Consider the following 25,344-nt stretch of genomic DNA (forward strand, 5'->3'; position numbering starts at 1 on the left):
AGAACCACTAGGATGCTTCCCCTGAACAAGTCTCCATTATGATATATACACAGAACCACTAGGATGCTCACCCAGAACAAGTCTCCATTATGATATATACACAGAACCACTAGGATGCTTACCCAGAACAAGTCTCCATTATGATATATACACAGAACCACTAGGATGCTTACCCAGAACAAGTCTCCATTATGATATATACACAGAACCACTAGGATGCTTACCCAGAACAAGTCTCCATTATGATATATACACAGAACCACTAGGATGCTTACCCGTTCAGGGCCTCCATCTTCAATTCCCTCTCCATACATGACCTCTTGTGACAGAACGTTTCATAGGAGAACTTGCCGTGGTAGGCCCCCATTCCACTGCTACCTACTCCTCCAAAAGGCAGGGTGGGAACTGCCATAGGAAGGATTCAAGTTTGTTTATTCATGCATAAGAATTATGGTATATTATATTAAATACAGGATTGAGAAATTTGGTACTTAAAAGGGCAAGATTTCAGTCAATTTTACAGGCATGAGATTTATGGCAAGATTTATGCAAGTTTATATAAGTTTAGATAAGAATTGTGGAGTATTGAATACAGGATTTTGAAAATTTTGGGGAAAAAAAGTAAATTATCAATGGAGATGTGTGAAAATCCTATGTATCACAAGGAAAACATTGGACCTGTTTTGTTTTGGTTCAAAGTCACTGATTTGTATAATGGGCTGATAGAATTAAATTTTCAAAAACATGACTGGCATGCATTAAGATCAGACAGTTTGTAGGATTAATATTAAAATAGATCATCCCTTTGCTATAATCCATGAATTGATGTTTAGCTTATGTCTCTCTTAGATTAAGAAATTTTGTTAACTGATTAAAAACAAGTAAGTACATGTCAAGACAAAAGTGTGCATATTAGAAATTATATTTAAACATTTGTGCAGAGAGAAGCATGTGGAAAGCCATCCCAGATCATTCTGCGAGTCCATTTTGTTTTTAAATATTAATGGTTTCAAAGTGAATGCAGTATTTGGTTTCAAAGTGAATGCAGTATTTGGTTTGATAAGGAGCATTACTCTTAGAAATCAAAAAATATCTTAGTGACAGAATAAAGACCAGACTGAGACTTTCCATTCATTAATATCATCAATGTAAACAAATGTAATAGGACAATTCTTTATATTTATAAAACTGTATAATGCAAATTAATGTTTATAAATGATTATTAAGCAAAGGTCATTTTTAATTCATGTTTCCAACATTAAGATTCATATTATTATTTAAAAGTTGTTAGTTGCTGTCAGTAAGAAGCAAGTGTTATAGACATGCAAGCTATTGCATACATAAAGCAGTGAACATTGACTGGACAACACAAATAAGACTTAACCTTTAAAGTTCATTTCATGCATGGTTCATAAATCAAGAACATCTGACTGTTAAAACCTTAGTTGTTCTCTTTTTATTAAAAATTCATTAGAAAGAATAGTAACTTTTCTACTACATTTTTTATTATACACATCATAATATAGGCGACAGAAATAACCCAACAGCCAGTACAGCAAAAAATAATTTTAAACATCATGCATTTATAGCCACTTATTTAAGCCAAACCCCCAAAAGTGCTATAAAATAATTCGAACATAACATATTTTCATGAAATATTCAAACTAGAATATACTTGATAAGGAAACATCGACATTCAATTATAATTATAAGCTCATTCTTCATAAGTTAAAAAACCCAGCCACAACAGACAGAAAGAAACTTAATATAATAAGTCTTCAAACTTAAATTAAGTTAGGGAGATTTGTTATACAACAATTTAAATTTTTTATTTGCGCCATACTCTGTGAAAAGTAGGTTTAATGCATGTGCGTAAAGTGTTGTCCCATGCTAATCAGGGAAGAAAGTTTCCGCTTAATTTGGATTTTCATCAAGATCAGTCTTCCATTTGATGGACTGCACAGGATATTCTGGGACAACACTTTATGCACATGCATTTGACTTCGTTTTCTCAAAGCAACTCAAATTGAGATTGGAGGTTTCTAAATTATTTTAACGGAAGTCTACCTCCAGCATGCATAAGGACATCATTGGTTACAAATCCTCCTGATGATACGTGGTGCTGCATTTTCTCACTAAGTGAAGGGTTTTTAGAGAACACATAGAAAGCTAGAGGCTTTTCTCTGTAAAATAGAAAGCAGTGTTTCAAAAAAGGATATTGTTGAATGTTCTCTTTGCTGAAGCAAAAAGAGTGTTTATTGGTTCTGGACATCATGCGGTCAGTTGTAGTCTCACACAGTTAATCGTCTACTTTCTAGGATTTAAGTCTCTATTGAATGAGAACATCTATTAGACCCAAAGTTATTTTGTGTAACTGTTATATTTATTAGTTAAAACCTATTTATTTTAGCTTGATTGCATAGAAAGCCTGAGGCTTATTTGAAACGCTCTCGAGTTTGTTTCTTGGGACAAGAACCAGTACTTGGTGTCTATGAGGGAAGTCTAAAGAACTCTCCCACAGTGGGGATCGAATCCGTGACCTCCTGATCGCTAGGGGGACACCATATCCATAACACCACTGCATATTTATTATTGGTTAATGCTCTACCAGGCTAATCAAACCCATGGCCACTAGCTTCTGTTACATCTTGGCATCGATCATACAAGCTAGTATTCAAACAGCCACAAAGACAGTGAATGCATTACAACAGCCACAAACATAGTACATGTTCACTGTTTGTCACAAGTCACTTACATAATTTTTATAAGGAAACTTGCAAACATGAATTTTAAAACAAAGACTATGTCAGTAAAGCAAAAACTTGTCGACATCTGACATCTGTCTACTAAAGCAATATAAAGAACTGTGTTAGTATATACATGTATATGGAAGAGAATGAAAAGATATTTCAAATATATAAGTTAGATCAAATACCAGCTGTACAGATTTCAGTATCAAATACCAGCTGTACAGATTTCAGTATCAAATACCAGCTGTACAGATTTCAGTATCAAATACCAGCTGTACAGATTTCAGTATCAAATACCAGCTGTACAGATTTCAGTATCAAATACCAGCTGTACAGATTTCAGTATCAAATACCAGCTGTACAGATTTCAGTATCAAATACCAGCTGTACAGATTTCAGTATCAAATACCAGCTGTACAGATTTCAGTATCAAATACCAGCTGTACAGATTTCAGTATCAAATACCAGCTGTACAGATTTCAGTATCAAATACCAGCTGTACAGATTTCAGTATCAAATACCAGCTGTACAGATTTCAGTATCAATTTAACCAGAATATGACCAGCAGAGTCTTTTAATATTTTCTGTTTCATGTTCCAAAAGGCGTGTAATAATGCCATTAATTTGTAGTTTTAGCTGCTCTTATACATTACAAGAAATGTGTTGTCAAAAAAATAACACTTATATGATATATAATATTTCACCTTCAACCAGTTTTGAGAACAGTTGCATTCAAAATGTAAGATTATTGACGGTTTAGCCTTCTTTCAGATAAGAAAGTCTTTCAAATTCACTTGGTAGTAAGATTTTTTTAACCCTAAACAATACTTGAACTGAATCATAATGTGGTCATTTTTTTACAGAAAAACACTACTGCAAAATGAAACACACAAACACGTTTTGCTTGCATTCCAACTTAAAGACAATATAAATGCTCTTTATACTGCGTGCGTGCATGCATACTTTGAAGCAGAAATCAACAGAATATGTGTAAATGTGTTGAATTAACAGAATATCAGTAAATGTGCTATAACTACACTTATTAAACAAGAGCTGTCAGAAGACAGCGCACTCGACTATTCGAGTGCTTGACAGTATAACGTAAGCCATCATGGGGAAATTGTTCATAATCAATAAGGCCAAGTAATATAGTCATATTCTAAGTGGAAGAGGATCATAATTAAAACATATTGATCGCTTATGTTTTAAAAAAGTTGTACTTTATAGACAATTCTGAGTTCAGTAATATTTTCCACAATCTATTGAACATTTGTAAAGACATAAAACAAACTAATACAATTTTATTGCAAGTTTGATAGCAATAGCTTGGGTGGGATGGTTGGACAGTCCTTCAAAAATTAAATAAATAAATATTTGTGTTTTTTTAAACCATGTTTCAAAAGAAATCTTTCTGGGTGGGGAGGGTTGGGTGGGGGTGGAGAGGGGGTATAATATGGGGGTATGGTCATTTATTAGATGATCTTTCAAAAATAAGAAAAAAAAGGGGAAAAAAAATTGGGGGGGGGGGGTCTTGGAGGGAGCATGGGGGATGGTTTGGGTGGAGTCCATAATATGCATATTCTAAGTGAAAAAAGGGCCATAATTCTTACAAAATGCTTGATACAGTTGTCAGCTCTTGTTTATAGGTTGGGGTCATGTTGGTAAAGAAGTATGCAAAATATAAAAGCAATATGTCAAGGAACATAGGAAATATTTGAGGTGGTACGCAAACTTTAACATTCCAACGCTCACGTGAACGCCAGCGCTGTGGTGAGTAGGATAGCTCCACTAAATATATTTCATATATAATAGTCGAGCTAAAAATTGTGACAGTTGAAAGGTGGAATATTGATATGTTCTAATTTGAAAAATATGTCCTATTATTTAGTAAAACCTTAAAAGTATAAGTCTTCTTTATTTTAGGAGGAATGATATGCGTCACATTCTGAGAAAACTGGGCATAATGCATGAGCATAAAATGTAGTCCCATATTAGCCTGTGCAGTCCGCACAGGCTAATCAGGGACGACACTTTCCGCCTAAATTGTTTTTTTTTGCTAAGAGACTTCATTTAAACGAAAATGTCATAAAAGCGGAGTGTCATCCCTGATTAGCCTGTGCAATCCGCACAGGCTAATCAGGGACGACACATTCCACACATGCATTATGCCCTGTTTTCTCAGAACATGGCTCATATAATCCTTATTCTGGGAAAGCTTGGCTTCATGCATGCTGGTTAAGTGTCGTCCAATATTAGCCTATGCAGTTCCCTTAGGCTAACCAAAGACAGCATTATACACTTTTATGAAATTTGTTACTTAAAAGGAGTCTCTTAAATGAAAATAAGTGTTCCATGGTCGGAGACATATGCCCCCTCAAACGTGGCCTTGACTGTTACCTTGACCTTTGACCTAGTGACCTGAAAATCAATAGGGGTCATTTGCCAGTCATGATCAATGTACCTATGAAGTTTCATGATCCTAGGTCTAAGCGTTCTTGAGTTATCATCCGGAAACCATTTGGTGGACAGACGGAATGACCGATCGACTGACGGAGAGACCGACATGTGCAAACAATATACCCCCCTCATCTTCGAAGGGGGGCATAATAAAAAGAAGGCACAACGTACTGCTCCTGATAACATACAGATAAGCTTGTTTGGATTTGTAACCCCACTTTACCCAGAATGAGGCCCACATATTGATATCTACACATAAAAACCACAAACTGTTGTTCAACGAGGCCCACATATTGATATCTGCACATAAAAACCACAAACTGTTGTTCAATGAGGCCCACATATTGATATCTACACATAAAAACCACAAACTGTTGTTCAATGAGGCCCACATATTGATATCTGCACATAAAAACCACAAACTGTTGTTCAATGAGGCCCACATATTGATATCTACACATAAAAACCACAAACTGTTGTTAGAAAGGTGCCAGATTTAAGTCAACACATTTACATAAACAAACATACACAACAGACTGTTGAGAAAAGTTAGAAAATAAGATCATTACATCAACCAGCATACAACGACATCCCAACGAGACTTACGACTAGCCTGTAAGAAAACATCATTAATGCAAGCGCTTCCCGAGTTACTTGAGTGGAGTAACTTTTCACGTTTCGTTTTATTGTTTGAAAAGACGTACAAAGCCAACGGCGTGTTTCTGAAAAAAACAACACTTGGTGCTATAATGTTGTTCAAAAAAGTTTCTTTCATGCATATTCACACAAAAATGTGCATATGTGTAGCCAATATCACATGAGGAATATAAATGAACTTTGTAAACCTTGGAAGATCAAACTGTAATACAAATGTAATGAATGTGTCATGATGACAATGGACTCACATGTTTGTTTCAATACCAAGAACAAACAAGAGCACCGCATAACGGGTGCCAATGCTCGACTGTGGGTTCAGTTTTGAATAAATGAAAGCTTGTCAGAATTTTTTATCTTTGACCTAGTGACCCAAAAATGGGTATGGCGTGTAGAACTCCTCAAGGTGCATCTTCATATGAAGTTTCAAAGCTGTAGGTGGAAGCACTTTGAGCAAAATGTCAAGGTTTTAGCACGACGCGGACGGAGCCGACACAACAAGCTGGCTATGACAATACCTCGGGTTTTCTCCGAAAACAGCCGAGCTAAAAACACCAAAACCAAAACAAATGCTAAGACAAATGTGCCATAAATGAAGATCTTACCCATCATTGATATACTCGATTGCAATGTCTTCGTTTTCCACTGGTATTATGGGTAGAATCGGACCGAATATCTGAAAACAAGTTTAATAGCAATTCATTTAATTTGAATTACAAAATGAAACTGTGATATTCCTACCTAGGTTAAAACCGTTTTTTAATATATCAAGTATTGGCGAAAACATTTCATACATGATTTTTTGTTAAATACATACTCAGCGGGCCCTTGGACAACAACATGACTTCACAAGTGTTTCATAATGATAGACCCTTTACAACTAAGACACATATTTTGACATTTTTGAAGTCCATTAGAAAATCAAATTTAATTAAAGACTTTTCTTAAAAGACCTACATATCAGTTTTAAAGGCCTTATTTCCAACCCTAAGATACCGATGAGCAGCAAACAGCATAAAGCCTGAACAGCCTGCAAGTTTCTTGAGTTTTTTTTTTGGTTTCATGAAAGATGGATATGGCCATTTTCTCTTTGTTTCTGAGTGGGAGAGGATTAAAGATGAGTAAACTGGACGCTTCTACCACAAAATTGATCCTAATAATATATTACTATATATTGAATATAATTACCATGCAAATTCTTTAAAAGGATTTTAAGTAAACAGCAACCTGTTGACAAACTTTAAGCACAGACATTTAGTTGAAACATATTCATTAGTTCAGAATAAACATCACAGATATCAAGTAATATCAAACAATATTATAATATTGTATATCAAGGAAAACAAGACAAGAGTCAAGGGTCTTTATGTGAAATCAGTCCCATACGGAAGTTTACTTGAATGGAATTTGAAAACTAAATCTGTAAGATGCAAAAAGAACATTTGAGCCTGGCTCTGGAAAAAACGGACTTAACCCTTTGCATGCTGGGAAATTTGTTGTCTGCTAAAATGTTGTCTGCTAAATTTCAAAAATTAGCATTTTCTTCAATTTTTTTCAAAGAATACTATCAGAATAGCAAACAGTTTGGATCCTTATGAGACGCCACGTTCTTTGGCGTCTCATCTGGATCCTAACTGTTTGCACAGGCCTTCAAAATTCGGATCCCGCACTGAAAGGGTTAATAAATGTGTGTTGAGTGTTTTCCCAGATTTGCCTGTGCAATCCTAACAGGCTAATAAGGGACAGCATTTTCTCCCTAAACAGGGCTTTCATTAAGAAGATGCTTCATTTAAACAAACAAACAAAAAACACCAAAAAAGCGGATTGGGTCATCCTAGATTAACCTGTTTGGACTGTACAAGAGAATCTTGAACAACATTTTACAAGTGACCAAAGCCCCGTTTCCAAAGAACAAGACTCATTTCGTCATTTTATTCAGACTCTTTACCTCGTCTTGCATGATTGGGTCGGAGAACTTCACATCAGTGAGCACTGTGGGTGCCACATAGCGCTCTCCATCATTCGTCCCGCCTCCCACAGCTACAGTACCGCCTCCCTGGAGGTTCTTCTTTATTCGCCTACAGGTATAACACACAGGTACAACAGACAGGTATAATACAAGCTTTTTACAATTCCGGTTATAAAACATTACTATTTGTGTCACATTTTTGAAAACTCAGCTAAATGCATGTGTGTAAAGTGTTGTCCCGGATAAGTATGAGCAGTTCACACAGGCTAATCAGGGACAAAACCTTCGGCCTATACTGGAACTTCATTTAGACTAGAATTACTTTCAAAAAAAAAATTCATAAAAGCAAAAAGTGTCGTCCCAGTTTAGACTTAAGGTGATGCAGAGCTTTGTCTGGGTAACCACTTATTTTCATTATTTTTTTTAATGTTGTCAATACTTAATTTTTTAAGTAGCAAACATTAATTTAAAATATTTTGTTGATTTGTGGCTCAATTTTATTTATATAAAATGTCTTTGACTGAATGCGCACCCCCTTTTTTTCAATTGAAATCATGCATTCTGATCTCTCCAGGTTACAAAAATCAAACTTAGGGCGGATATGATCATATGATATGATCGACAGAACTGTGTTACTATTTATGGCAAAGATATGTAATATGATATTTCAACACAATTATTTTGTCATTGTTTATTGAATTTACGTGTTACTGGGTTTCTTCATTCTATGTTCCAAGATGGCTGCTTGCGCTGTTCGAAATGTGACAATTTTTGTTTGTTCGCGTGTGATGTTTCCCAGAAAAAATATTTAAATTCAAAATACTCGAAAACTAGAATTTCTCCAGATATAACATAGATGCCAACATGTAGATCACGTTCTAGTACATAAACATCGCAGCCATATGCAGCAACTTAACGAAAGTAAGCCCCCATAAACATTTGTTCAATTTAATGTCAACATATGACATTCAATATATCACTTATTCCATATATATTAAAAGAAATAGCTTGCAAATATTCCGTACATGTAAAATATTTTTAAAAAAAATCACAATATTTGTTAAAGTCATGGGAAAACTGGGCTTGCAGTCCACAAAAGCAATTCAGGGACTACACTTTCCGCTTTTTTAAATTTATCGTACAGAGAAAGTTTTTTTTGACAAACATGCACTCATCCAGTTTAGGTGGAAAATGTCCAATATTAGCCTGTGCAGACACGTACGTAGTGCAAATGCACTCAGCCAAGTGTTCACAGAACAAGGCTCTCTTACTGGTAGTGCCTGTCAGACACGAGACGACAGTAGTCAGGTGACTTGGCTGGACCATCAGGGTAAAAGTCTCCCAGTGTCTTCTTGATGTGATCTATCAATGCATCCTGTCAACAGAAACAATCACAATGCAAAAAAGCCCAGAAGTTTTCAACATTTCTTTCATTTATTTTCTTTTCTATTATGAGCATAATTCAAGAATTATTGAAGAGATTCCAATAAAACTTAATATAATGATATAGGGCTTTTAGAGAAAGTGTAGAGTTCAATGACTGCAACTCTCTCAACAGTAAATGTTTTGGAAGAAATTTTTTCTTCTTCTTTTTTATAACAGCCTCCGTGACCAGAATGACCCAAGATGCAGTCTCACACTGTCTACACACAATAGTTAATCAAAATATCTCCATCCCAACTGGAGATATTGAAAAGAAACACTTCATCATAGTTTTAGCAACAGTGACTTTTACCCAACTTGCCATAATTGGTGAATCTTGATGCAAGCTTATAGTTTCATCAACATTGGTCACTGCAAATTCAAATTATTGATAAGACTACTCAAACCTCAAACTCTCATGTACCAAAGGAGCAGATGTGTGTGGTCGGTGACCACTATGGTATACATAAATAGTTAAATATCTGCAGTAACTGTATCAATGTCATGTTATTGTATGTGAATGTTACTCTGAATTTTCAAAGTACAAAAAGGGCACAATTCTGCTAAATTCTGCTGGTCAGTGACTTTGCATGATAATCTAAAAGACTAGACAGTCCAGACCGGCTCATCAGGGACAACATTTTTGGCCTAAATTAAGTTTTTAATACAAAGAGACTACCTTTAAACTAAAAACTCAGTAAAAGTGGAAAGGGTTGTCCCTGATAAGCCATTGTGGACAGGCCAATCATGGACAACACTTTACACACATGCATTAAAGCGGGTATATACGATTTTTTATATGTGTTTAATTGTAATATATTGATAAAATATGTTACAATCACACAAAATAGGCAAGAAAAATTATACATTAAAGCTGAATTTTATAAAATGCAGCAAAGACAAATTAGCGCCCCGAGCCGATAGTGACGTACATATTTTCCTACAATAACCGAAGCATTCGTCTTTTTATTATAAACCGTTAAACTACGAGGGGTGTTCCAGAAGTTCCTGGATTTTCGCTATAGCTGATTAGTTTGCTGGTAAAAGTCAATGAAATTTACTTATTATACAAACCAATTATCACGGACTTTATATATAAGCTAAAAATGCATATATTCCATAAAGCGCATTTGAAACGCGTTGCCATAGAGACCTCAGTAACGACATGCGGCGCACACGTGTATTTTATTATAAGTATGAGCGTTACGGGAATTTAAATTTGGTTTAAATGTCGTTGATAAACAGAATTTACGGCAAATTTCACGTTACAGCGCCTAAGTCCTCCTTACAACCCGGATTTGACCCCTATGGACTTCTGCGTCTTCCCGGAAGTTAAATCACAGTTGCACGGTATTCGCTTTGCAAGTAAACAGGAACTTACAGTTGCAGCAAAGCGAATCGTGTCGTCTTTTGACACTGACTGGTATAGAGAAACTTTTGACAAGTAGATTTCCCGACACATAAAGTGCATTCGCATTGGAGGTGATTATGTGGAAAAAATTTGACAGTTGTTAACTTCATAACGTCATTGACGTTGAACAGAAACGTTACACATGCACATTGTGCACATGTTTAAATCTCTGATATATATTTATTGTTTTATGTATTTCCATGATATTTGGAGAGTAGATTTGGAAAGGACGAAATATTCTTAACATGCTATTTGTTTGTCCATTTATGTTACCAAATGAAAGTTATAGCGAAAATCCACGAACTTCTGGAACACCCCTCGTAAGTTTAGATGCACATCATACATGTATGGTATACATGCTGGCGAATTCGGCTGTACAGCCGTTTTCAATTTCAGAATTAAATATCTGGCTTATTTCGCATTTTTCGACACATGTTCTTCTTAACTTTTATTTTAATTTATATTGAAATATATATATAATAAGTTTTTTACACAGTTTATATAAAATCATAAATATTTGACAAAATCGTATATTCCCGCTTTAAGCCTCGAATTCCCATAGCGCAACTCAAATAGATAAATTCAGCTGTTTATGTGTTCTCACCTGAGTTTTCTTGGAGCACATTACATAGTCTGGTGCAATACAGGTCTGTCCTGCATTTGTACACTTGCCCCACATAATACGGTTGGCCACAATGCCCAAGTCTACCCCATCATCCACATACACTGGGCTGTAATGGAAATACATGTGAGGCCCTCTAGGAGAACAGGCTTTAATGCATATGGGTAAAGTGTCGTCCCAGATTAGCCTGCGCACTCAACGCACATGCATTAAACCCTTTTTATTTCCAAGAGCAATTCTCACATTAAATATTGATCAGTTGCATTGACCCCACACTTTACGACCATGATAGCATCACTCTGGTTTACCAGTACTAAGAGCTTTTACTAATGCCAGTAACTTACAACTTCTCTATGTTAATAAGAGTACGAGAATGGCCATAGAAATAATTGTATGACCAATCACTGCACAGGTTCCTTGGCCAGATTGTTAATAAAACCCACAATCTAAAAGTATTGCGTAAAAAGCCCCTCCAAAAAACGGTGATTATAGAGATTTTTAAAGTCCATGGCGCTAACTAGGCCAAAAATCAATGGACCAGAAGGAATTTCATACTTTATCTGAAGGTCATTATGGTAGACTTACATACCGAATACCAGCTCAACATCTGAAAGCTTTGCATTAAAAACTTGCGGAAAACTTATATAATAGAGAACTTTATTAATTCCAAGGCTCATAACTTCGCCCAAAATCTATGGACCAAACGAATTTCACACTGAAAGTAATCTGAAGGTGATGTAGGTAGACTCACAAACCAAAAATCAACTCAATATCTGAAAGTGTTGCGTAAAAACATCTGGAAAACAGTTACTTAGAGAAAATTTATACGGCCAAGGCCCATAACTTTGCCAAAAATCAATGGACGGGAAGGCATTTCACACTTCATCCGTAGGTTATTTAGGTAGACTCACACATGAAATCAGCTCCATATCTGAAAGTGTTGCGTAAAAAACCTGCAGAAAACTAAATGAAAGATCAATGGACTGGAAAAAATTTCACACTCCATCCGAAGTTCATGTATGTAGACTCATATACCAAAAATCAGCCCAATATCTGAAACTATAGTGTTAACAAGGCAAAATGTTGACAACGAAGACGCACAATGGACAAAAGGTGATCACAAAAGCTTATCATGAGGACTTTGTGCTCAGGTGCGCAAAAAAGGATTGGATTTGGGGTATAAAACGACAAAAAAAATACTTGTTTCACTATTGATGTCGCCATCTTGATCGTCATGTTATTATACAAGAGCTGTCGGAGGACAGCGCGCTCGACAATTTAAGTGCTTGACATTATTACGTAAGCCATCAAGGGGAAATTGTTCATATTCAATAATTTATTAGACAATCTTTCAAAAATAAAAAAGGAAAAAAAATAATATTTTTTTTGGGGGGAGGAGGGGTTGAGAGGGGGGTATAATGTGGGGTGTGGTCATTTATTAGAAGATCTTTCAAAAATAAAAAAGGAAAAAAAATTTGGGGGGGGGGGGAGTGAGAGGGGGGTATAATGTGGGGTGTGGTAATTTATTAGAAGATGTTTAAAAAAAAAAAATTTTTTTTGGGGGGGGGGGGAGAGGTGAGAGGGGGGTATAATGTGGGATGTGTAATTTATAATATGATTTAAAAAAAAACATTGGGGGGGGGGGAGGTTGGGGGGGGGGGGGGAAGGGATTCTGGATAGGGGCGTGGGGTATTGTTTGGGTGGAATCCATTGTGGTATTCAGGTTAGTGTTGTTTTGTCATAGTAATAATAAAATGTGATCATAAATAAAGAAGTGTTAAAGGGGTCATAATTATGTAAAAATGCTTGATACAGTGGTCTGCTCTTGTTTATAGGTTGGGTCATGTTGGTAAACAAGTATGCAAAATATAAAAGCAATATGTCAAAGGATATAGGAAATATTTGGGGTAGTACGCAAACTTTCATATAGATTTATCAATAATATGCATATTCTAAGTATAAAAGGGGCAATAATTATGACAAAATGCTTGATAGAGTTGTCTGCTCTTGTTTATAGGTTGGGGTGATGTTGGTAAAGAAGTATGCAAAATATGAAGCAATATGTCAAGGGACAATGAAAATAATTGGGGTAGTACAAAAACTTTAACATTTGCACGCTAACGCAGACGCCGGGGTGAGTAGGATAGCTCCACTATATATATTTCATATATAATAGTCGAGCTAAATATAACAAAGCTTTCTGCACTTTTAATTACGTTTTCTCCATACGTTTTCATAGAGCAGGTTTTAATCAAGTTATTTTATTTTATAGAATTGTTATAAATTGTGAAGTCATATTAAATAAATTTAACTCTATAAAAGCTATTGCTAGTGTTTGGTTAACAAAGATTGAGGTCTGGTAAAATCCAGTGAGGTTCAGTCAATTTTAGAAATTATCAGACCTCATGTCCTTTAAGAATATTTTGTCTTACACATGGATTGATATGCCACCCTACTTAAATGGCTACCCTATGATTGACATCACATGTTTGTTTTTTTGCCGCTGCACCATTGACATTTTCCTTTCACTTATGATTTCCCAGCCCTTAACTGACCTTTTCCCTGCCACTACAAACCTTCCCCCCTATTGACCATTTCCCACATACAATTTCCTTTTCCAGCTTCCACTGACCATTTCCTGTCACCACTGACCTTTTCCAACCAAACTTTCCTTTCTCTACAACTGATCATTTCAACCTAACACTGACCTTCAATTCAACATTTACTTTTTCAAAACCTCCCCTATACCACAACACCTATGACCTTTACCTATAACAATGACTTTTTCTTGCCACCTATGACCTTTCCCAACTACCATTGATTTTTTCCACCGCACTACCTTTTCCCACCGAGCTCCAAGGTGACAGGGGTGAGGTGTTCTGCCGCTGCTCTCATCACAATCTTGCCCACCATGGAGTTTCCTGTGTAGAAGATGTAATCCCATTTCTCCTTCAGAATAGCAGTTGTTTCCGGGATTCCTCCATTCACCACCTGAATAGCTTCCTAAAAAAATACCAATTAAATCTAAATAAATCAGGAATATGTGAATTACTTTGCGTATATATTGTGTCAACAATTAATTGTGATGACTTAATCAAGTTTTAATTCAACGGCTTGCAAAAATGTCACAAACTTATCAACATAATATTATCACTATATATGGCAGCCATGCAACACAGTGACTTCAGTAGGGAGCAAACAGGGACTTGATACAAGAGATTTTTTTGGCGTAGCTGAATTAAGCCAGCTTTTCACCTTACCTGACCTTTGTAAGTGTCCAATAAAATTCTAATAAAATGCTAGGTACGAATGAATACACTTCATTTATTCCATCGGCTGATTTGAGTATACCACCAGAACATTGGAAACATATCCGCGTCTTTGTAACACTGTTTTACTGCATGAAACAATTTTGTCTCTAATGAAAAGGCTTAATAGATAGAACAGTTTTACACTCGATTCTCGACATCAATACAGTTTGTGCGTGCACCTTTTATTTTCAGAGAATTACCAGTGCAAAAGCATTTATACTTTAAGGCTATGTTCTCATATTTAGTACTTACTTCCATATTCCTGTCAACATGTTAACATGTAAAAGCATAAAGAGCAGTGGAAGCGAGGCCTCACTTTAATGCATTGCATTTCAACCCGCGAGGTATCGGGTCAATTCGCGGCCAGTGTTATATACAGGTCATCACCGGAGTTTGCGGCCAGTAAAATAACCGTTATATAATAAAGACGCTATCTGTGAACTAGGTGACCTGGAATTTTCTTGATACCAGAATTATGTTAAATTAAGATATTCAGCAATATAATTATGGTATGTCAATAATAGATTCTTAATGTGTTTACAACAATACAATGATAAATATTATTTTTGATTAATTTAACATTAATTATTCCACCATATTGACTAATGTATTAAGCATGAGTGTGATGATTCTCGATACTGTTAATAATCAAATTAAATAGCAATGCCCGACAAACCACTAAAACAGGTTTGTTCGAAGAACGCGCCTATAAATACGGATGCTTCGCGTGTGGCCGGTTGACTCATATGTTTTAATTTCACTTGACTTCAAAAAAAATTTTGGGGGAGGGGGTGAGGTTGGGGGGGGGGGGGAATATAGGTTGGGGTGATGTTGGTAAACAAGTATGCAAAATATAAAAGCAATATGTCAAGGGACAATGAAAAAAATAACAAATGATCTCACGCTGACATGAACAAATATCCTCTTTTTATTAAACATGAAATTTAAACTTATTACATTTGTTTCCTCTGTATATAAGAAAGATATAATAGTGTATTACCTCCCCTGTCCTGCTTTTATTTATATTAATCAACAAAATTAAACATTAACACAATATTTAATATACAAAATATACAAAAAAATCTCATATTCTGATAATATTTTTACTGATCCACTTTATTTTACTCAAATGATGATGTTTCATTGGACTGATAATTAAAGTTTTAGGATTACAGACCAGTTGCTTCAGTTATATTGTTCAGAGTTCGCCCTGTTGGCCGCGTATGCGTTCTTAAGTTATCATCCAAAAACTATTTTACTATTTCGGGTCACCGTGACCTTGACCTTTGACCTAGTGACCTCAAAATCAATAGGGGTCATCTGCGAGTCATGATCAATGTACCTATGAAGTTTCATGATCCTAGGCCCAAGCGTTCTTGAGTTATCATCCGGAAACCACCTGGTGGAATGACCTACCGACCGACATGTGCAAAGCAATATACCCCCTCTTCTTCGAAGGGGGGCATAAATATCAGCTAAGTATCTAAAAGCTTTGCGTAAAAAAACTCCTGAAAACAAAATGCCTTACGGACTGACATTGTGATTGTTATGGACTTGAACAAAACTTACACTGCATCAGTAAGTCATGCAGGTAGACACGCATACCAAAAATCAACTGAATATCTGAAAGTGTTTAGAAGTCCACGACCCATTATTCACCATAAATCAATGGACGGGAACAAAACTCACACTTCATCAGTAAGTCATGTAGGTTGACTCAATTATAAGCTCAATAAAAGCATTGCGTAAAAACATTTCTGAAAATGATGTCTGTTTCTGCCAATCTACCGGAGGCATAACAAAAATTCTTAAACCAAAAAACTGACATAACTTGCATATTTCCCATATGGCAATTGATCCACATACCAAGAAAATGACCTAGCTTAAGTACTTTATGAGTGATTACCCACAGACATACTGGGGAGTAAAGCTATTTTACCCTCCGGTTATACTGCTAGGGCAGTGAAAAATTGGGCGAAAGGTGGGTGAGTGTAAAAAAAATACAGCATAAACTAAGCCATAATTACCAACTAACTTCATAACAACAAGCTGTAACCAACCTTGTCCAAGTATTTGGGCACAATCTCCTCCAGAAGAGCCGCTGTACTGGCTGAGATCTCAGAGGGCTTCACTAGCACACAGTTACCTGCAGGACACAAACAAATACACATTTGCTCTAGGAAAACTGGGCTTAATGCATGTGCATAAAGTTTTGTCCCAGATGAGCCTACCAAATAGGCTATGCAAAAGCTTAAAACACCATTTTCCACAAAAAAGGCTCATAGCTGGTTCTTCTTCTAAATTACCTTAGAGACATTATTTTAGTTACCGGCAAGACAGAATCAACTGAATCTTAACCAAGTCTAATGTTTTAAGAAAAGAGTCTCAAATTTTCAATTTTTGGTAAACTTGCTAAAAACTTGGTATAGTGTAACCTGTACATTAAAAGGTGACAGTTTATGATGTAACTGGTTTGTCTAAAGCAGAAGTGATTCCTGTTCGATATTGGTAGAAAAAGGTAAAATGTACTAAAAGGTTACATTACACTTAATCATTTTGTATCACACAGTGACCCATTAGGAAGTAGAGCCTATGTCTAAAGAGTTCTTTTTTGAGGTTTAAAATAGAATTAACGACCAAATCTTTGCTTTAAGGGATTATTTCCTGCATCCTTTATGTGTTTGCAACATTTTGGTGCATTCATTGGGGATTACGTTGATAGATAAACGTTTGGGATGCGTTAATTGAAGTACTGGGCTTTTGTCAAAATTTCACTTCCAAAATTCTGAGGGTGCTTGCCTTTGGAAGAATTTTACTTTCTTAGAACTTGCAAGATTATATATTTTTGACTGCATTGATAGAAAGAGGACCTATTTATCTTAAAACTGATACTGGTCATGCAAATTTTGATATTTAAGAAATATAAGAATAATGCTTTGAAATTGGCAGTTTTATAATAAGACCCTATGGGAAATGTACAACCAAAATAAATTCAGTTATTTTAAGATATCTTGATTGAACCCAAACCTGGTTAGTTAGTTATGTAATTCAGAGGTTTCACTCTCTTTGTATTTGTGTACATGTATATCATCCTCGAGTATTACTTCTATTCCTTTAATTGTTTACTTAAACTAACAGGCTATCGGTAAAAAATACAATGTCTTGAATTATCACTTTCACTTTGAAAAAATTCATATTTCAGCTGCCTGAACTAACCCCACCAGCCATCAAGCAGCAGACAGGTCTTTAGGAGCATATACTCAATAAGTTAACTCTGTAAAGTGTGTCATTTGTATGTTGCATGTCGGCATCATGATGCAGTATGTCTAGAAATGTATATCTGTGTGAGAGGATTTCTTGTTTGACATAATTCTTTAATATTAATTATAGTGCTTTGATTCTTGTTTGTGTATGTTTAACTATATGCTATACTATACTATATACTATATGTTCTGAGAAAACTGGGCTTAATGCATTTGCGTAAAGTCTCATCCCAGATTAGCCTGTGCAGTACGCACAGGCTAATCAGGGACGACACTTTCCGCTTTTATGGTATTTTTAGTGTCAAGGAAGTCTCTCCTTACCGAAATCAAGTTTAGGCGGAAAGTGTCGTCCCTGATTAGCCTGTGCGGAAAAGAATTCCATCCATAGAGAGTAAAATACCAACCATCTGAATGTTTCAGATTTTGTTAACATTTTTCAGCAAAACACAAAATGAATTCATTGAAACATGAGACCCTTATTCTTAAACATTATGTACCATATCAAAATTCTATTACCAGAAAGTAACAAACAAATAAACTTTATTTAACTGGACATCCACATATATGAAACTACTACATGTCTGAACTGGACTTCCCCTCATATTACAGTGTTTCTGTAAAAAAATAGTTACTGCAGGACATAACAAAGAAAAACTTATTTCACAGGGCTTTACCACATATGACAGCACAATTAAAAGTCCTAAAAATGACCTTCTCTGATATGAAAGTGTTTCAGCAACACACTCAATAAAATGTATCTGAAGGTCATAATCACATACAGCTTAAGTGGTCCTTTCCCTAGACTACAAGTATGTAATTATATAAGCAACAGATCATAGTTTCCAGAAACACAATTTCAGTTTTATTTAAACATTTGTCCCAACAATTTCAACAAATATTATTGTTACAGGCTTTTCAAACTAACTGGAAAAATACTTTTATGAAATGACTGCCAAGAGATTTCACTTCTTCACAGCTTGTATATGAAGCTTTAACCCTTTGCATGCTGGGAAATGTGTCGTCTGCTAAATTGTTGCATGCTGAATTTCTAAAATTAGCATTTTCTTTGATTTTTTTCAAAGAATACTATCAGAATACCACATTCTGTGGCGTCTCATCTGGATCCAAACTGTTTGCAAAGGCCTTCAAAATTTGGTTCCAGCACTGAAAGAGTTAACAGCTTGTGTATGAAGCTTTAAAAAGGAACTGAAAAAAATCAGGGCATTTCAAAGTCTTGTGTGTTTTAATGTTAAAGGGGAATATAGAGAATAATAGGTAAATGTTGATTATAGATCAGGTTTATCATGCGAGGCTTAGAAACTAAAAAGCATGAGCCTTGGCGAGTGCTTTTTCGTTTTCGTGCCGAGCATGATAAACCTGATCTATAATCAACACTATTCTATTATTCTATTTATCCCACTTTTTATTTTGTAAACTTTTTTGTTTAAACAAAATTAGTTTGACTGGATAATTTCGCTGGATTTATGACGTCATTTCGTCGAAATATTGACATCATTTCCTGCCGTTGATTATAGATGATATTTAATCAACGGGGCTTTAATCAACCGAAATCGCTGTAAAAGTGGGATAAAATGGCGTTCAACATACATTTGATGAGTAAGATTCATAAGTGATTAACATTTAAAAATAATAATAATGTGGGTTGCATTATTTTTTATGTACTTCTAAATGTTCTTTCTTTAATCTTGCAATAATCATAACATTTATATCAAATCACGTTGATATGTTTAACAGTTTTGTCATTCAACAAAAGGTCAGAAGGCGGTCAATGAAAACGATATTCAAACTATTAAATAAACTTTATTAGATGACCACAAATGTATCTTGATTTTATATCACGATAATATACTGTTGATTATGATTCACCCTTGAAACTGAGATATAAATATAGTACATGAAGTGGGTATCAAATTAGTACAGTGAAGATAAACATTAGCAAAGCTAGGACTCTTAGTTAATTGCTGTGCATTATTCTCTGTTTAAATGATGACTATAATTGGAGAAATAATTTGGACAAGTTATTCCTAGACAAGATGTAAACTAGTAATATGGTGATGGCCAACAGCTTCACTGCAGTATAAACAACATTTATCTTCCTGTTTAATGTTGTCATAATTAGACAGGATCTCCATAAGTTTCATAAAGCTACACACAGATTTTATTGTTCAATTATTTCTGTAACCATAGCAACAACAATTTTGTTCTAACAAGCATACCCGGTACTGAAATATTTGCATATATTCACCCAAAGGAAAAATAACCCAGTTTTATAGACCTTGCTAAAGTATTTATTGAATTGTCCGAGTTACAGGTGTTAGTTTTTACTTATTTCTGTAACCATAGCAACCACAATTTTTTTCTGACAAAAATGCACATTCTCCATTTGGCATAAAATCATGTGTTTAATCAACCTATTTTAAGTACTTTTTGCGTTCTTGCAGGAACCCAATTTTAAGGAAAGACAAACGAACAGACAAAATGAAGGTAAATATAAAACTTACAACTCAATAATCAGTAGATGGTCTTGTTTACAACAAAGGTAATAGCAAAGGTCAAGTATTAGAGAGAAAATTATTGTTACATTCCACCATAGATGGTTTCAATCATGGGTACATTAGTAAACTGGATGGGGTAATTACTTACCAACAAAACTTATTGTATTGTCAAGGAATCAATGTCGATTGGTAAAGAATACCTGCGTCCATGTTCCAAATAGTCTAGGTTACAATTTATCAATAAAACTTAAGGAAGTGGTCAAGGGGTCTTGGTAACAGGCAGTTATCTGAAAATTCTGAGCACTAAAGTCAATTGGACAGGGTATTAATTTACCAATCTAAAAGTAGAGGTCGTTGGCAAGGGATCCAGGTAAATGGGTCAAGGTAACATGCAGCAAGGGCTCCAGTTATAAGCACCTGGTCAACTGGAAAATGTAGTTTTTGATTAATTAAACTGAACATTGTTGACAAGATATCAAGTTCATGGAGTCATCCTTACCGTCTGCTATGATCCCAATCATGGTTACAGTTGTGAGCTGGATGTGGTAATTACAACAAATTAAAACCAAGGATCAGGGCAAGGGGTCATGGTTAAAGGGTAAACTGTCCCTTCATCTAAAGCACTGATGATCGTCCTATGATTAACATTATAGAGCAGCTAATGTACAGTAAACCCAAAGGTCAATGTAAAGTAATAAAGGCTTTAGGTAAAGGGATCACATACAAAAGGTCTTAGTCAAGGGATCAAGGTAAAGTGTAAAAGAGAAACATTCCAGTGACACAGTTATGGCATGAAGGTCGAGAGGTCAAGGTTACCTGCAGCTATGGCCCCAATCATAGGACAGATGGTCAACTGGATGGGGTAATTCCAGGCCCCCATAATTAGAGCAACACCAAATGGCTCTTTGCGGATGTAGACCTTATCCATCATGTTGATGAGACCCTTCTTGACCTACATGAAGGCGAAATAAGTTGGGAGTCTTATTAAAGCTTTACCACATTTTGACTCGTTTGTAGTTGCGCAGAAAATGAAATGAAATTAAAAACCTTTCTAACTTAATTCCAAGGCTCTATTACCTATTCTAATATACTAATGAGCAATTAGCATAAAACATGAACAGCCTGTGAGTAACTAGCAGGCAGTGCTGGTTGCATAAAGGCTTTTTTCACTTTGCTTCTGAGCCGTAAAGGGTAAACAAAATATCTTCAATAATGTTAAAAGTATTCTAAATTAAGAGCACAGTTCTAATGATATATATTATTTCAGAAAATAGACTTTTATAAAATGTAATATTGGTGTTAATTCAAGACTAGGATACTGCTAAAGCAGAACGGCGAGGGCCCCCCTCCATTCTAAATATATGCCCCATGTTTTAAAAATATATTGCCCACTCCATATTTATGCCCCAACCTTCTACAATATGTTTTACCCTTCTTGTTCCTTTTTCGTTTCTCAATATTCTCATCAAAGCAGAAATACAAATCTAGCCTGTTTATGTTGGCTCTAGACCATTATGTGTCTTGTTCTGTGAAAATTGGGCAAAATGCATGTACGTAAAGTTTCGTCCCAGATTAGCCTGTGCAGTCCGCACAGGCTAATCAGGGACGACACTTTCTGCTTAAACTAGATTTTCAGTGAAAAAGGGACTTCCCTATTTACAAAAAATACCATTAAAATGGAAAGTGTTGTCCCTGATTAGCCTGTGCGTACTGTACAGGCTAATCTGGGACGACACTTTACGCACATGCATTGAGCCCAGTTATCTCAGAACAAGACACATATACACTTGTAGAGCAACATACATGTAAAGTATTACATTAAAACTTGATTCAAAACAAAACATACCTCATGGAATTATGCTGAATTAATGATTGAATATAAGTACTGAAGTAGAAACAGCATGATTGAGAAACTTACAATGTACAGAGTAAACCAACTGACACCACCCCCCCCCCCCCCACCTGCCCCTTTTCAGGCTGCCCCTACCTTTTTTCATTCAAGCTTTATCCTTTATCTAAGATGTTATTTAGTGATGAATTAATATATCAATACATAAAAATAACAGAAGACATTTCCTGATTTAAGGAAGCTTTTCATCTTACGGTAAATCACCTTGTTTACAGATTTAACAATCTTAAGAAATTAACTATAATGCTACACCAGGAAGCATAATCATTGCATTTTTTTATCTTAAGGACACTGGGTTTGTCACTTATTCACAAATTGAAAATACCCAGAAAATACTGTACATTTTTTCATTTTTGTATTTGGAAATCTCCACACATCTTTCATCTGTGGAAATATGCCTTGTATTTTCCACAATTTCCAGCTCGAGAAAATGACTTTACCTTTTCTGGTTTCGTCCATTCATTCAAGTTGTTAATGCAGTTGATCAGATCATTCCTTGCAAAGTCTACCTCAAACAGCAGTCCTTCCATTTTACTCTAAATAAAAACAAAACATTCAATGTATGTCCTATTCAAGTATCCTTGGTTGACACCCGATAACTTACTGGAATGGCTCTGGTAGATATTCTACTGTTAAAGCTCTCTTCACGTGAGTGTGTAAGGTTCCAAAAAGACTTGTTCACAGTTTGGTATAATCAGAATTTTCCATACAATTGCCATAGATTTAAAAAAAAAGCACACATTATATTAAAATAAGCAAAATAACACCCCGCCTAAGAAAAATAGTACACATATTGGTTCATTTATAAATAATCGTCAGTAAAAATCAATAGAATAGTAAAACGTTTGTAATGCTTTTCCTAGAAAATTGTAAAAAAAAATGTAGCACTAATAATAACTAGATGTTCATAGCATTCATAATTTGAAGAAAATATTGAAGCCAGCTAGGTGCAGTGGAAGCTTTTGCATTTAGAGGGTCTGGGTTTAAAGCCTGGGTAGGCAATAATCCAATATGTTTTAATCAACTTTTCTTCTTGCTGTTGCAATTAGTTTATACTGCACAAACATCAATGACCGATACATTTACACTTCAACAGCAAACAATTGTTATGCTTTTCTTATTGTTAATGCAGGAAAATACATAAGAGATAACTTACTGTAAGTGATAAATGATACCAATTTTAAGTACAAAAGAATCTTGTCCATAAAAAAAACATTAACATTCTGTGACAGAGATTCAATCAAAATACATTTCACCTTATTCAAGTCTTCCTTCAAAGCTTGACAGATCCGTTCTCTGTTGTCGTCCAAGAGCTTGAGAAGAGCCATCAGCTGAGCTCGCCTCCATTCCACCGACTTTGTCCTCCCACTGCGAAACACGCCCCTCATGGCCTGATTAAGCTGAGTTACAGAAGAATGATCGTTTGTATTTTAACATTTATAAACTAATGTTACTTGTTTTAGGCGTTCCTATTGTAATTCATGTTGGCACTTTCTGTTGTTTGAAGTTTTTATATAGCACATTAGTATTGGGAGTGTTTACTGATCTTATAAGAATTTATTAGCAAATAAAAAACACCAACAATTTCCAGATTTTAATTCATTTGCTAATCTCCCAATTCAAAGGACCCCAGCCCCATTCCCAAAAATTGGAGAAAATCGCTCTGTGATTGTGCAACAGTCTTTGGAAACTGTGTTACAGTTACTTTGACTTTTAATTTCAAATAAATAAATTAATTGGGTCATGCTAAAAATGACCTCTGCAATATTTAGTTTGACTGATTATCAAGAGCTGTCTCCAACGGAAGACATAAAATTATGCCCCCGAAAAACCATTTTTCGAAACCTAAACGCAGATTTCGAAACCTAAACCCGGACCCTAATTTCAAGGTCAAAGGGGTCAAAATTTGTGTTTGTATGAAAAGGCCTTGTCCGTATATACATGCATACCAAATATGAAGGTAACATCTGAAGCGACATAGAAGTTATGATCATTTTTCGAGCGGAAACACAATTTTTTGATGATTCAAGGGCCGTAAAACAGAAGTGCCTGGGTAAAACCTAGATTTTATTGCCTTACACATTTTTATGAAGTTTGGTGAAGGTCTGATGATATTTGCTGGAGTTATTGAGCAGAAACGAGAAAAAACTCACTTTGTCGATGATTCAAGGGCCTTAACTCAAGAGTGTCTGGGTCAATTTGGCTGATTATCAAACATGACTTAAATGTGATTGCCTTACACTTTTTCATGAAGTTTTGTGAAGATCTGATGACAATTGCTCGAGTTATTGAGCGAAAACGAGAAAAAACGCAATTTTTCTATGATTCAAGGGCTGTATCTCAGGGGTATCTGGGTCAATGTGGCCGATTATAAAACTTAACCTAGAGGTTATTACCTTACATATTTTCATGAAGTTTGGTGAAGATCCTATGATATTTGCTCGAGTTATTGAGCGGAAACGGAAAAAAATCCAATTTTACGATGATTCAAGGGCCGTCACTCAGGAGTGTCTAGGTCAAATGTGCCAATTATCGAACTTGGCCAAGATGTTATTGTCTTACACATTTTCATGTCATTTGGTGAAGATCTGATGACAATTACTGGAGTTATTGAGTTGAAACGAGAAAAAACCAATTTTTTCGATGATTCAAGGGCCGTAACTCAAGAGTGTCTAGGTCAATTTAGCCTGTTATGGAACTTGACCTAGATTTTATTGCCTTTCACATTTTCATGAAGTTTGGTGAAGATCAGATCTGATCTGATGACAATTGCTTGACTTATTGAGCGGAAACTAATCCGGACGGACGGACTAACGGACGGACTAACGGACGGTGCGATTTTAATTCAGACCAGGGACAGTCTCTGCCACACATGTACTGAGAAATATTGGTAGGTCTCAGGCCTGTTGGTCCAATTGTCCAGAAGAAGAGAGAGTGAATTTGTTTTTGTTTTTCTAGGTTTGTTTTCTCCTATGTAAGTTTCCTGCATTGCAAAAATAGCAATAGTGTCTGTATACACATGCTTTTCTGTAACGACGTCTTCTTGTTGCTGGGTCGCCG

At 35.5% G+C, this 25,344-nt stretch overlaps 1 protein-coding gene across 11 annotated transcripts in view; it reads right to left on the reverse strand.

The window, feature by feature from the left end:
• LOC127845412 (aldehyde dehydrogenase family 3 member B1-like) overlaps window positions 1-25,344 on the reverse strand; it is a 44,210-nt gene that overhangs the window by 15,595 nt on the left and 3,271 nt on the right. For 9 of the 11 annotated variants that reach the window (XM_052376308.1, XM_052376345.1, XM_052376355.1 and 6 more), the window contains exons 2-12: window positions 23,541-23,684; window positions 22,725-22,820; window positions 21,187-21,327; window positions 16,657-16,737; window positions 14,125-14,288; window positions 11,268-11,394; window positions 9,102-9,205; window positions 7,810-7,939; window positions 6,467-6,537; window positions 2,068-2,183; window positions 276-405 (exon numbers count right to left, since the gene is read on the reverse strand). In XM_052376308.1, coding sequence (XP_052232268.1) covers window positions 276-405; window positions 2,068-2,183; window positions 6,467-6,537; window positions 7,810-7,939; window positions 9,102-9,205; window positions 11,268-11,394; window positions 14,125-14,288; window positions 16,657-16,737; window positions 21,187-21,327; window positions 22,725-22,820; window positions 23,541-23,684 — 1,304 coding nt within the window. Of the gene's footprint in view, window positions 1-275; window positions 406-2,067; window positions 2,184-5,813; window positions 5,930-6,466; window positions 6,538-7,809; window positions 7,940-9,101; window positions 9,206-11,267; window positions 11,395-14,124; window positions 14,289-16,656; window positions 16,738-21,186; window positions 21,328-22,724; window positions 22,821-23,540; window positions 23,685-25,344 lie in introns of all 11 variants that reach the window. The other 2 variants (XM_052376317.1, XM_052376385.1) reach the window with 1 other exon arrangement.

The sequence above is a fragment of the Dreissena polymorpha genome, chromosome 1, assembly GCF_020536995.1.
Source record: "Dreissena polymorpha isolate Duluth1 chromosome 1, UMN_Dpol_1.0, whole genome shotgun sequence".
NCBI classification, from domain to species: Eukaryota; Metazoa; Mollusca; class Bivalvia; order Myida; family Dreissenidae; genus Dreissena; species Dreissena polymorpha.